General features: G+C 40.2%; 1 protein-coding gene across 3 annotated transcripts in view; it reads left to right on the plus strand.

Annotated features, from left to right (window-relative positions):
- Positions 1-12,549, plus strand: part of LOC148339730 (signal peptide, CUB and EGF-like domain-containing protein 3) — an 87,857-nt gene that overhangs the window by 60,479 nt on the left and 14,829 nt on the right. For all 3 annotated transcript variants that reach the window (XM_088290913.1, XM_088290911.1, XM_088290912.1), the window contains 2 exons: positions 6,173-6,289; positions 10,583-10,705. In XM_088290913.1, the coding sequence (XP_088147039.1) occupies positions 6,173-6,289; positions 10,583-10,705 (240 nt within the window). The remainder of the gene's footprint in view (positions 1-6,172; positions 6,290-10,582; positions 10,706-12,549) is intronic.

Genomic DNA, 12,549 nt, shown 5'->3' on the forward strand with positions numbered 1-12,549 from the left:
TTAAGTGATTTTTTTTTTTATTATTATTTTATAATTGGTTACTTTTTTGCATTGTATTATCAGGTTTGCAGGATGTCATTTTTATTGGTGAGAAATATTTTACGTTTTCTCATTAATTTTAATAGATACTAAATATCTAAATCCAATCCGATTGGGCTGCTTTGTGCCCACCTCTTTTCATTGTGTAAGCTCTGTTGAAATTCGGCGGGCCAATTGTGGAGGATGGCAACCTCAGCTCTCAAACGCTGCAAACACATTTCCATGTTTTAAGCAACACAGCCACACAAACAAATGCACATTGCAATGACCTTGCAGTCGCCACAGGGGCAGACCAAAGTGCGTGTATGTGTGGCTGCATGCTTAAAACCTGGAAATGTATTTGTAGGCAGTTGACTTGACAAGGCCATCCTCCAAATGTGGCATACACGGCACAATTCTGGTTCCGAAATGTTTTGGAGTTTCTCCACAAATAAATTGAAGCAGTTTATTCCGCAACTCCTGATGCAAAGTTTTCAACACTGTGTGTTGTGGCTGTAAGTCATTTTTCCTGAGTTGAGTGATTGTATAGCAACCACAAAGTGGGCAAGTACTTGAATACTGAGTCACGATCATGCATCACAACAGAACCAAATTCAAATCAAAGCATTTTGCGTGTTCACACACTCTTAGCAGACTGCATTAGCGCAACAAGTGCCAAATTGGTGGAGGCTACCAGATTTAAAGAAGCAGTTTGCACTTTTGGTAGCTTTGATGGAACATTTGGGAGAGCACAGCAAGCGCTAAATGAACTTTTAAATTATGGATTAAGTGTTTTTGGAAGAAGGGAACAAAGGATCTGCTGACTTGCGGAAAACTAATTGATCATGCTGATAATTTTGGGGAAACCAGTAAGTGCATAAATGCCACGCTTTGTTTGATTCAACTAATCCTGAGTGCGTGGCAATTGGATCGATTTGACACTCCATACAATTGCATTTAAAACTCAAGACAGCACACCTGGAAAATTGTTGTGGGAGAGACCAGCTCCAATTATCCTGAAATGAGAAGCATGGCAATGCCGAGTCATAGGTCATATGACATAACTCCTTCTTGGGATTGGCTCCAAATCAGCATTTAGATTATTCATAAACATCAAAATTGCAATGCTGAATAGATGCTATATCGTGATCATTTTTATTGTCATTTTAAAAAATTCTTCCAGTCGCGTCATATTTTGCCTACGCTCCACTGGCACTGCTATGCATGCCAGTTTGCGTCTGCCTCTCACCAAGGCTATTTAAAGATGCAAAATGAGTCCATGTAATTGGTCTCAGGTTTGATTAATCACATTTCATACGCTAATTGAATCAATTTGCATATACTCCTCCCAAAATGCGTTAAATAAACTGTGTGGCGATTTTGCAAGTTTGGCAGATACATTTCTGGTTGCACTCGGTTGGTAGATCACCTTTGACATCCGTTTGCATGTGCAATCAGGTTTTTGCACATGCAACCCGCTTGTGAGTCAGGCCCTTACTCTTAAATATTCATATAAAAGAATAACTCAAAGGAGCAGCTCGAGTCTCTTTTTACGAGTCATAGTGTTCTACTTGAGATGGGTTGACATTGTAATGGTCATTTTACGGCAGTAAAAGTCTGAGGATGTCAACATAAATTCACATTGCGATCGTTTATTTTACTGAGGTGGAGTTGGAGCTTGATTGACAGCCCGTATCACTAATCAGACTGATCGTTTATCTTTTAATAGCAGCTAAATATTTACTAGATAAAATTGGGATATTTATATCCGTAAAGGTGGTAGATATGGACATGTCACTGCCAATGACAGACCCTGGAAAGATTTGCAGCAGTTTTATCAGGACCGAAAAAAAAAATCCTTCCATACATTTTGGATAGCGCTTGTCCTCGATGGGCTTGCAGAGAAGCTGGAGCTTAGGCCAGCTGAGTTTGGGCGAGATGTGACGCATGCCCTGGATGAAAACAAAACCAAATATAACAATGATTTGCAAATGCTTTTCAACCTACATTCAATTAAATACACGACAAAGACAAGATATTTCATGTTCATAGTGAGGAACGTATTTTTAGCAAATCTTCTGTCATTTCCAATTTGTTGCCCGCACCACATTTAAAAAAAAGCTGGGATGAGTTAACAAAAGCCTGGGAAAGTTGAGGAATACTCACGAAACACGTGTTTGGAACATTCCATAGGTCAGCAGGTTAATTGGAAGCAGGTGAGTGTCATGACTGGGTATAAAAGGAGCATCTCCAAAAGGCTTAGCTGTTCACAAGAAAGAATGGGGCGAGGTTCTCCACTTTCTGAACCACTGCGCGGGCAAATAGTTTAAGAACAACGGGGATTTTATCATCTCCGGTCTATAATATCCGAAAAAGATTTAGAGAATCTGGTGACGCCACCGCAAATACTTACCAAGGAATAACCGCAAACTTTGATCCTGTAGGCGGCATTGAAATCAAAACAAGCATCATTGTGGAAAGGATATTGCCACGTGGGCTCAGGAAAACTTCAGAATAACCGTTTCTCTGCCAGCTTCACTCGACATGATGATGAGATGAACTAACAAACTGCGTAAAAGTGAGCTGTGGTCTGACGAGTCCACATTTCAATTAAGCATCTATAGCAGGAGTCGACATTTTCTGTTCACAAATGATCTCCATCCAATCTGGCTTGAATGATGAATGACGAAAAATGTCATTGAGTGTGCAAAGTTGTGATTTCGGAGAAATGTGGCTCTTCTCGTATTGAGGCCTGAATACAAGTGCACAGCACATTTTCAGATTTGCCTAAAACTTTGAAAACTATGTAAGATGTCTGTTCCTTTGTGTGCTACTTTGTGTTGGTCTATCATATAAAATCTGAAACAAAAAAACAAAACAAAAAAAAACTATTGCGGTTGAAAGCTGGTGAGATGTGATAAAGTTCAAGGGGTAGGAATACTTTTTCAAGACACTGTGTACTGCCATCCGAGCAACGGCTTTTTCAGTTTTTATGAGGAGCCTGGCTTCATCGTAGAAGAAAGTGTGAGTACGAGATTGGTCTGCCAGCAGTCCAGACCTGTCAACCATTGAAACCCTCTAAGCACAAAATCCAACAATGGAATTCTCGGACTATTGAGCAACTCAAGTTGTACCTCAAGCAAGAATGCTTCAACAATCCGTGTCCTCATTTCCCAAATGCTTATTGAGTGTTATTAAAAGGAAAGATTCTGTTACTCAGTGGTAAATATGCGCCATATTTTTTGGAACGTTTTGCATCAAATTAAAAATGAGTAAATATTTTCCATTTATTTCTTTTCAACTCATTCACTGCCATTGACGGATAAAGACGTCAAAGATCCATTTTTTTTTTTTACTTGGCTGGTAGTGAATCAGTTAAGTTTCACACAACTCAACATCTAAACTTTATTGGAATTAGGGTTTAGAACACCTCTACTTTGAAAATCTTATTGCCCGACATAGAGCAGCAGTTGCAGCACCATTTGAAATGTGACGCAAATACGGTGAAAAAGCAGAAGAAAATATTTACAGTGTAAAAAGAGCAATTCAATCCAATTAGCAGGACATGTTTTAAGTCAACAAAGACAGCAAACATGGGAGACCTCATGAAAGTGAGCGTGGGTAAAGTCTTGCCAGATCAAAGAAAATCCTGTTTTAAATATATCACATAAGAGGCGGAGGGTGGAGACTCTCAAAGGAGCAAACTGCTCAAGGTAGGAATGGGAGACAACAGCTTGTTTAAGTTTGTTACCACTGGATGCGCATGAACAACGAGTTTTCACAATTGAACAGTCTGGTTTATTTCTGGATATCGTGGCCTACTTTCTGCTATTTCTGTCCACGCAAATAGAAACATTAGGAGGGATAGGCTGATTTAGTACCCTGCTTTATCACATTAATTTCCTGCGTCGATGTAGCACACAGGAATTAGCGTTTGCTTTTTCTGTTGCACCTCGGGGGAAAATCAGCCGACTCTTGGACATAGTGGATGTCTTATTGTGTGGTTTGGAATTAAGCGCAGAGATATCATCATCCATCTATTCTCTGCATGGCTTATCCAGTTTAGAGTCGCAAGGTGCTGGACCCGAATCCCAGCGGAATTTGGGCTGCACCCTGAACTGGTCACAGAGTACATATAGAGACGGGGGGCACGAGCCTGCATTGTTTCCCTTCTCCAATGCACCTGATTCAGACGACAGTTTCACACCGGTGCACTACACCATCAGTGATTTAGTCTGTTGTTTTTCAGACAACCTCTCTGCTTCCTGTTTAGCAAAATTGTTTTCCCCCTCCAACTTCAAGAGCGATGTGACAGTTGTCTAATTGGTGTGTAGAGGCCTTTAAACATGAAATGACAGTCCATAAGCTTGAAATCTATGGCGTCAGTCAAAAAAGGAGGATTGTGTGGAAGCTAAACTCCAAACTTCATATTGGCAACAATCTGCCCGTGGTTAATTGCAGGTTCCAACCTGGCGATATGTCTGGTGTGCCTCCGAAATTCACAAAACCCGACACATTCCAGAGCGGGTGCCTTTCGCCCGGCTTCACTAAACCAGAATGTCAGAAATACTTCTTTGCTCTCTTAGCACATGATCATTCCAGTTTGGTGGTGATGTCTGCTTAAGCGTTTTAGAGACATGTCCTGACACCGTCTTATCGTCTTGTCTGCCAACTGTCTCTGCTCGTGCTTTGCAATTATGTGAAACCACAGCACTGAACTCTCTGGTCTGGGGTTGGGGGCAGCGGAATCCACTGGAAGGCCCGCTTTACCCACTGCTATCAGGTTGCACACCGTCGTGTTGAGATGTTTGTCATTCTCTGGCGAAAAAATGAGAGCCAGGATGTTCCGCAAGCTATGAAACCGGAACAAATATTGTCAGCAGATTACAAAAAAGGATTCACTCTCAAAAGTGCCTTAAACTGCTAAAAGGCTGAACTAAAAGCAACCAAGGAAAGAAAATGCATTATTACCATATTGTAACCCAAGGCAACACACTTTTTCATAACAATGTTTGGAATGCTCATGTAGTTATGATGGAGTCATTCTTTTTTTTTTTTTTTTTTCTCGGCATCGTGTACCTGATATATTAACATGTCATGAGTGCCTTCAGCAAAAACATCCACTGTTTTGATCTGTTGTCTATGAGACCGTTATTAAACAAAATGACATCACGACAAGCACCTGTTTTGCTTGGACGCATCAATTCTGCTGTGTAGTGGAGCATTCTTTTTGTTGTTTGTGCTCTGGAGAGTTTTTTAAGTGGCTGCAGGAATATATATATATATATATATATATATATATATATATATATATATATTTAAAAAAATTAATTAATTAATTAATTTATTTTTTTGTGAAAGTCAAGAATATTACCTATCGCTCCAGCGTGATCATCATTTGCAATAAAAAGAACAAAGAACCTGTTCCTGTTGTGTTCCCACTTATGCACCGCATGTTAGCGGCGGCAGTTTTTATATATGTATATATATTTTTTTGCCAGAGCGAAGCCTGTCATTTACCAGCTGTTCTTGATTTTGGAATCACTGCCAATATCTGCCTCACACTAAAGAACTGAGTAGATGATGAGGTCCATCAAATTGAAGTGGTTGTTACCTTCTCTTGTCTTAAAAGCACGCACACAGGCCTCTTTGAGGCCATAATGCTTCTCCTTTGCAGTTGCTTAAAATCGCCGTGAAATTTGTTTCCATCTCATCCCGATCACATGAAACCCTGCCATCTTGACCGAATGCCTCGTTTTTTGTTTTTTTTAGCCAGCTAGCTGAAATTGCTATTTTGTCCCCCAAGCACCTGGAAGGTTTTGTTGCAATCACAGAAAAGGCAATCAGTGTCCAAACAGTAGCTAACTCAGAAACCCTGTTGGGCTGTGTTTGCAACTCATCGTAACAACAGTGATGTAACCATTCTCATTCTTACTATTAACCATTATCGCTCTCCTGTCATCATGCAGCGTCTCTGTTCTGCCCCCTTCTTTCTTGTACATTTCTCTCTACAACTACAACCTCACTAGTGTTTCTCTTTTTCTTTTTTTTCCTTCTGACACAAAAGCTATTTGAATCTAACAGTGGGCTCGGAGACTTAAGTAGGTCAGAGCGGCATCCTTGATTTTGATGGTCGTTGTCTGTTTTCCTACAGAGACCTGTGCTGTGAACAATGGCGGCTGCGATAGCACGTGTCACGATTCGGTAACTGGAGTTCGCTGCAGCTGTCCTGTCGGCTTCACGCTGCAGCCGGACCGCAAGACCTGCAAAGGTGACCTGTCGCTCATCTTCAATCTGCAACCAGCACTCTCCCTATTACATTGTGGATCATCTAGTGGCATGGAATATTTTGACATGCATTTGACCAAAATGACTTCATGTTAAATCCATCACAGTAATGAACGCAGCAAGGACACACCGTTCATCACATTTGTGGTGAGAAAGTCTCCAGGTCAAATCATCACCACCGCAGCTACTTTTTATGTTTTCATTTAGTAACATGTGTCATCGTTTGTCATTATTGAATTAAAGTCTATTTAACTGTTTAAGCTCCAAGTTAGAGACACGCCCCAGACCACGTATGATGTCATTCTTTCGGAATGCAAAACGACAGTCGTTAGGATGCCTTGATGACCTTCATCTTCATACACATGGGCGTTTACATGCAACTTTAAGCATGTCACCAGCGTTCCTTTCCTCTCAGGAGAAAGTGGGTAGGTGGCAGTTTTGGAAATTGGAAAGGGACGCTGTCACTTCAACTCATTTGCTCCCTTACTGAATCAAAATCAGAATCAGAAAGCCCTTTATTGTCCTTGTACTCAGTGTGCAACGAGATTAGAGAGCTCTCCTCTCCAGTGCAATACAAGAATAATTTCATTAAATATATAAATTGGATTAATTAAAGATTAAATAGAAAATAAACATGAAGTCAAATAAATGAAAACACATTATGTCGCTGTTTAACAAGGTAAGGGTAGGTGTGTGTGAGAGTTTAGCATGGAGATGGCTCTCAGGAAGAAACAGTTTTTCAGTCTGTTAGTCTTTGATTTGATGCACCCGTAGCGCCTGCCAGAGGGCAACGGGTCGAACAGGTGTGAGCTTGGGTGTGTATTGTCTTTGATTATATTGAGAGCGCTGCTGAGGAACCGGGTGGTGTAGATGTCCGACAGGAGGGGAGACGCAGCCTATAATCCTCAGCGCCGTTTTGACTGTCCTCTGGAGTCTCACTCTGTCTGCCTCAGTGCAGCCGCCATACCAGGTAGAGACGCAGTAAGTCAGCAGGCTCTCGATGGACGAGTGGTAGAAGGCCAGCAGCAGCTTCTTGTCCAGGTTGAATTTCCTGAGGACCCTCAGGAGGTGAAGACGATGGTGGACCTTCTTTATCGCTGCTGTGGTGTTTTGTATCCAGGAGAGGTCATCGGAGATCTGTACTCCCAGGAACTGGAATGTGTGGACCCTCTCCACACACTTTGATGTAGAGGGGGGGTGGCACCGTCTTGTTCCTCCTGAAGTCGATGACGATCTCTCAGCTGTAGAATATTAATATAATAGCTGATTCATTTTCAATAATTATATCAATTGATGACACTTGTTCTGTCATAGCAAAATTCAACCATTTTCTGCTTAGGTAAGTTTTCCGTCTGGTACATATTTTTTTTTTACCCCAAATGAGGTTTTGACAGAGGCCTCTCTGCAAGACATCTGAACGACTTTTGTTTAGCATTCCTAAAGAATGATACCATTCGGCATGCTTCCAACGTGGAACTGAAATAGTTGGGCTTTCCGAACCAACTCAGGCTGGTGCAGTCCTAACCAAGCCGTGCCGCCTGAACTGATCAACCCTTCTCGAGTGGGAGGCAAAACATCTTTTCAGACAAGCAGAACAGTCCAGATCCAATGAGATGACCTGGATGAACGAGAACAAGATCATCTAGCTAACCAATGCGGTTGTCACTCCCAAGATTAAACGACCGTTGTTTGAACAATCTCAAGCTGCACTTTCCCTTTCAGTTTCAACAATTTTCATCGTGATACTCGCTCTGAGTCAGAAAGCCCCTCAACTCAAGCAACCTGACAGTCTTATTTATATGAACTCTAATAGAATAAAATAAGCATCATATCAGGATACTGAGGAAACAAATATTCTACTGAAAGACAGTGCGAAAGCACAGTGTCCAAAAAAATCATTTTGCTTCCTACAGCTTTGCAATAGCACACTAACAACTCTAATAAAAGTCCGTCTTCTGGTGTTAGTTTGGTTTGAGAGGGAAGAGCAGGAAAATAAACGCAGGCAGCACTGGCGCAGGAGGACTGCGGCTCATTGCGGGTCAGCCACTTCTGAAGAGCGGCAAAGGGAATGGATCAAGGACAGAAATTCTTTTGTTCCATTTTGGATACATTTATTTTAGCAGATGATGAAAACTATGATTCAAGATGGACCCGAATCCGTGCCAAGGCAGAACCCCATCCAGGCGGCGATGGACACATGACATATTGATTGGGTATTGGCTGAAAAAATAAAGTGCTCACTAATCAGAAGAAGATGGCTAATGGGAATTTGGAGGCCTGGCTGAGTCATTAAAGCCGAATGCATACTGGTTGCAGGATTTTCTGCTTGAAGAGATCAGATGTGATCCGTCATGTATGACATGTGCCATGAATACTTACTAACGGTACTTTCAATTAAGGCTGTGTGACATGGCGTTAAAATAAAACCTCAGAATCTTTTTCACAAAAATCCCGTTTCCAGTTTTGTCCCCACCACCACCACCCTGCAACTACTGCAAATGACAATGACATTATTCAAAACAAGTTTTGCTTTTCTGTTTTGCTTTTTTTTCCTTCTGGGATTTGCTTTCTTTCGCCAACACAACAAACAAGCTTTCCAGCTGAGTTTTTTTTTTTTTTTTTTCAACATCACTTTTTTGCCAGCATTAACTTGAAAGTATTGCAAGTAATTTAAAAAAAGTGCTTCCTCTTTGAAGAACTTAATTCTTAATAAAGTTATATTTTTGATGCTCAACAGGAGTATCAGAAAATAAGTCGTCAAACCACATGGCTCAGTTCTTGCACATGTTACCAACTCTCTCGGGTCTTTTTTTTTTTACGTACTTTTGTACATGTGAGGCAAGGCAACTCTGACAAAATATTTGGATCTTGGAAGCACATACTTTGGTTCAGAAGTTTCCAATAAATCCCTGCTCTTGCAAAGTGTAAACGGGCACAATGTCTTTAGCACAATTGAGTCTGTTTGCCTTTCACACGGCTACTTTTTTTGTCAAACTGAAAAAAAAAAATGTGAAAGGGATTCCTATCATGTTGTCTGTTTCTTAGCTGGAATTTAAGTCGCTTGTGAATTTCTCTGCATCCATTCCACAATGTAAGGACGTGATGAAGTTGGCAACACTGACTGTTCCTTTGCCAACTAACTCCTCTCTGTTGGCATCCATGCTGCTCATGTAAGCAGCAAGGTTATTTTAGTTGAGGAAAGCTAACAAAATAACAAAAATGCTTTTGAAAAAGAAAATGATCAAAAATTACTTTTCAGTTCATGAAACTAAGTAAAATGAATAATAATTGTCGCAAAAATGTCCTTCGTTTTCATCTTTGGCAATTAATTTAATACACAAGCCTTTGGGGTTGATATTGAATATATTAATTTCAATGTTATTACACGGCCGGACGGTCGTCTGGGAGTTGTTGTCCTCTTTATGTTGGTTGCACAGAAGCGACGTCATCATGTAGCAGCCAATAAAAAACAGTTTGCCATTGACGTCGTTCGCAGGAGACGAGTTTGCGTGTGGCTTTGGCTTCAATGGTTCCCTTGCTTTTGTGATTTAATTCAGCCCGAACCGCAATGCCAGTTAAAAAGTGCATCCTAGCGTCATCTAATTAGGGTGCATGCATGCATCTAACTTTAGAAGCGGTATTATGCATTGCACTTTTTGTAATTCAAAGTCTGTGGACTGTTAATCTGCACCCTGTATTATGAGAATATTTTTAAATAATAATTTTAGTTTAGCTTTTACGACAAAATACCTACCATGGTGTTTTTCTAATCTTGCACACAAGGAAAACAATTTAAACAAAAAAACCCCGAACACTAATACTAAAACTAACTAAATTGAAATATTTTCAAAAGCCAAAAGGTGCCCTGAAAACTAATTAATACTAAAAAAAAATAAAATAAAATGAATTAAAAAAATACTTAAAAAATATAATAAGTAACATTTTTCAATTTTCTTTTTTTTTTAATCTAAATATTTTGTTTAATAGTCATGGAATGAAATACTATTCCTGATTTTAAGCTTTTCAACAATTGCCTTTCCCAAATTGCATATACTTTGAGTTTATCCTATTCCGAAAGGCGGATAGGCTTTTTTTTCCCCCTACTTAGTCACATCATTTATTCATTGCTAAATGTTACTCCATAAGAACACTAGAAGGTAATGCACATGAATTCATATATTCCAAAGAGATCCAAAAATCTCAAATTGCAAGATAATCTTATCTCACATTTTTGTTTTGTGTTTGACCTTTCCTGTTGCTGGTTTCCCTCTCGCAGACATCGACGAGTGTCGTCTTAACAACGGGGGTTGTGACCATGTGTGTCGGAACACAGTGGGCAGCTTTGAGTGCAGCTGCAAGAAAGGCTACAAGCTGCTGACCAATGAGAGAACATGTCAAGGTATGTATACACTTAAACCAGCATGCAAAAGCAACAATGTAATAATAATGTAATAACTGCGCCTTCAAATAACAGCTGCTGACGATGCATATTTCAAATCATGATTTATTGTCAGTGGCAATGCCATTGGTATGCATTGCTTTTCTGTATTTTTTATGCATGCTGTGATAATAAGACATTCAGTACAGTAAAGTGAACACCTGCTATTCACAGGGTATATGAGCCAAACCCTGATGCAATCAGCAAAAATTTGCAACGAATTGACACCCATCAAAAGACGTCTGTAATTGTGTATATAAGCCAAAATATGGTGGCAAAATACTTGCGTAAAACAGAGAGGAACATAAAACGTCAACCCCATGCATTTACGATTAGTAGCTAAATCAGGAGAGGGATTCAACTTTCCGTTTTGACGGTGCACAAGGTGCATTCAAAGTCAGTAGTTTGTTGGCAATCAATGAATACTCCTAACAGCAACACCAAGGTTCCACCCTATGGCGGCAAGGTAATATATTCATTGAAGAGGTGCAACCAAAACAAAACAAAAGGATTTGAATCAGAGAATCTGTTTTGATTTAAAAGATGTGAATGAATATAGAATCGTCTTTTATTGGGGAGAGAGAGAGAGAGCTTTGAAGGAAAAGCCACATTTTCACCAACCGACTGACATGTTCATTCATACTGTAATGTAACAAGAAAGTCATTGCATGATACGCCCTTGCTGAGCCATACAAGATCGAATTGAATCGTAACCCCACTGAATCAAAAAGAATCAAATCGCTCCACTTAACTCAGTCACTGCCAGCATAGGTAAAATGAATGGACTTTTTGACGTATATACCCGTCAATGGGAGTTAATGAATTAAAAAAAAAAAAAAAAAGTCTTTGAATCGATTCACACCCCATTTATATATGTATCGAATCGTCTTTTATGAGAGACATGCACAGCCCTAATTAGTTGTTTTGGCCTGAGCAAAGAAAATAAATAAAGCAGCACACAGGTGTTGGAAATGAAGGTTCAGACCTTAAAATCTTCCCTTGTTGGATGAATCAAGCCATCTCAAAAACATCTGGTAGGAGACGGCAAGCAAGCTGGAACTACTGAGATGGGTTCTGACACATGTTGAGTCGAAGAACACAAGACATGCGATTTTTTTTTTTTTAATCTTCTGCTTTTTTTCTCATGTTGTCAATCACTCTGCCACCAGGATCACATCAGTATGTTGCATTTGGTTTCCAGCGCAAACATCATGTGTGAAAAGAAAACAGCGTGTCTGTCTGTCGCTTCAGAATCTATTTTTGGTACAAGGCTTTCCTCTCGTTATTTGAAAGCACCACACTGATGAGTGGGAAAATGTAAAGCAACGTTCTGTCTTTGGGTGAACTTGGCAACAATCTGTTACCATCATGAATCCAAATTGTCATTTACTTGCCTTTTTGTTGTCCTGCCTTCATAAAAAAAAATGTTCCATATTTGTTTATTACAAAAATTGCTTTTCAAAAGCTGTCGGGCAGCAAAAATAAGAAGATCAAGGGTGCAGAGAAACTGATATTGTTTTTCAGGCCATGTTTACACTCTGAGTGTGACCTGCCCTGCGCTAAGTCGACACCGAGGCCTCCATGGCATCAAATCCACTTAAATAGCAGTTTAGCGTCTCCGTGGGGCGCTGAGATGCGTAAACTGAATTCTCCAGTTATCTTGGTTTAAACAGTCACGGTGCTTCCTAGCTGTCAGTGGACCGTGGCCCATATATCAGGACGGGGCATGTCTGCTCAACCCGTGCCAGCATTCCTCCAAACTCAACGCCCTCCTATGTTTCGTCTGCTTCTCCCGTCTAATCCAT

The sequence above is a fragment of the Idiotropiscis lumnitzeri genome, chromosome 3, assembly GCF_059441095.1.
Source record: "Idiotropiscis lumnitzeri isolate Australia: NSW breed Sydney's pygmy pipehorse chromosome 3, RoL_Ilum_1.0, whole genome shotgun sequence".
Classification (NCBI taxonomy): Eukaryota; Metazoa; Chordata; class Actinopteri; order Syngnathiformes; family Syngnathidae; genus Idiotropiscis; species Idiotropiscis lumnitzeri.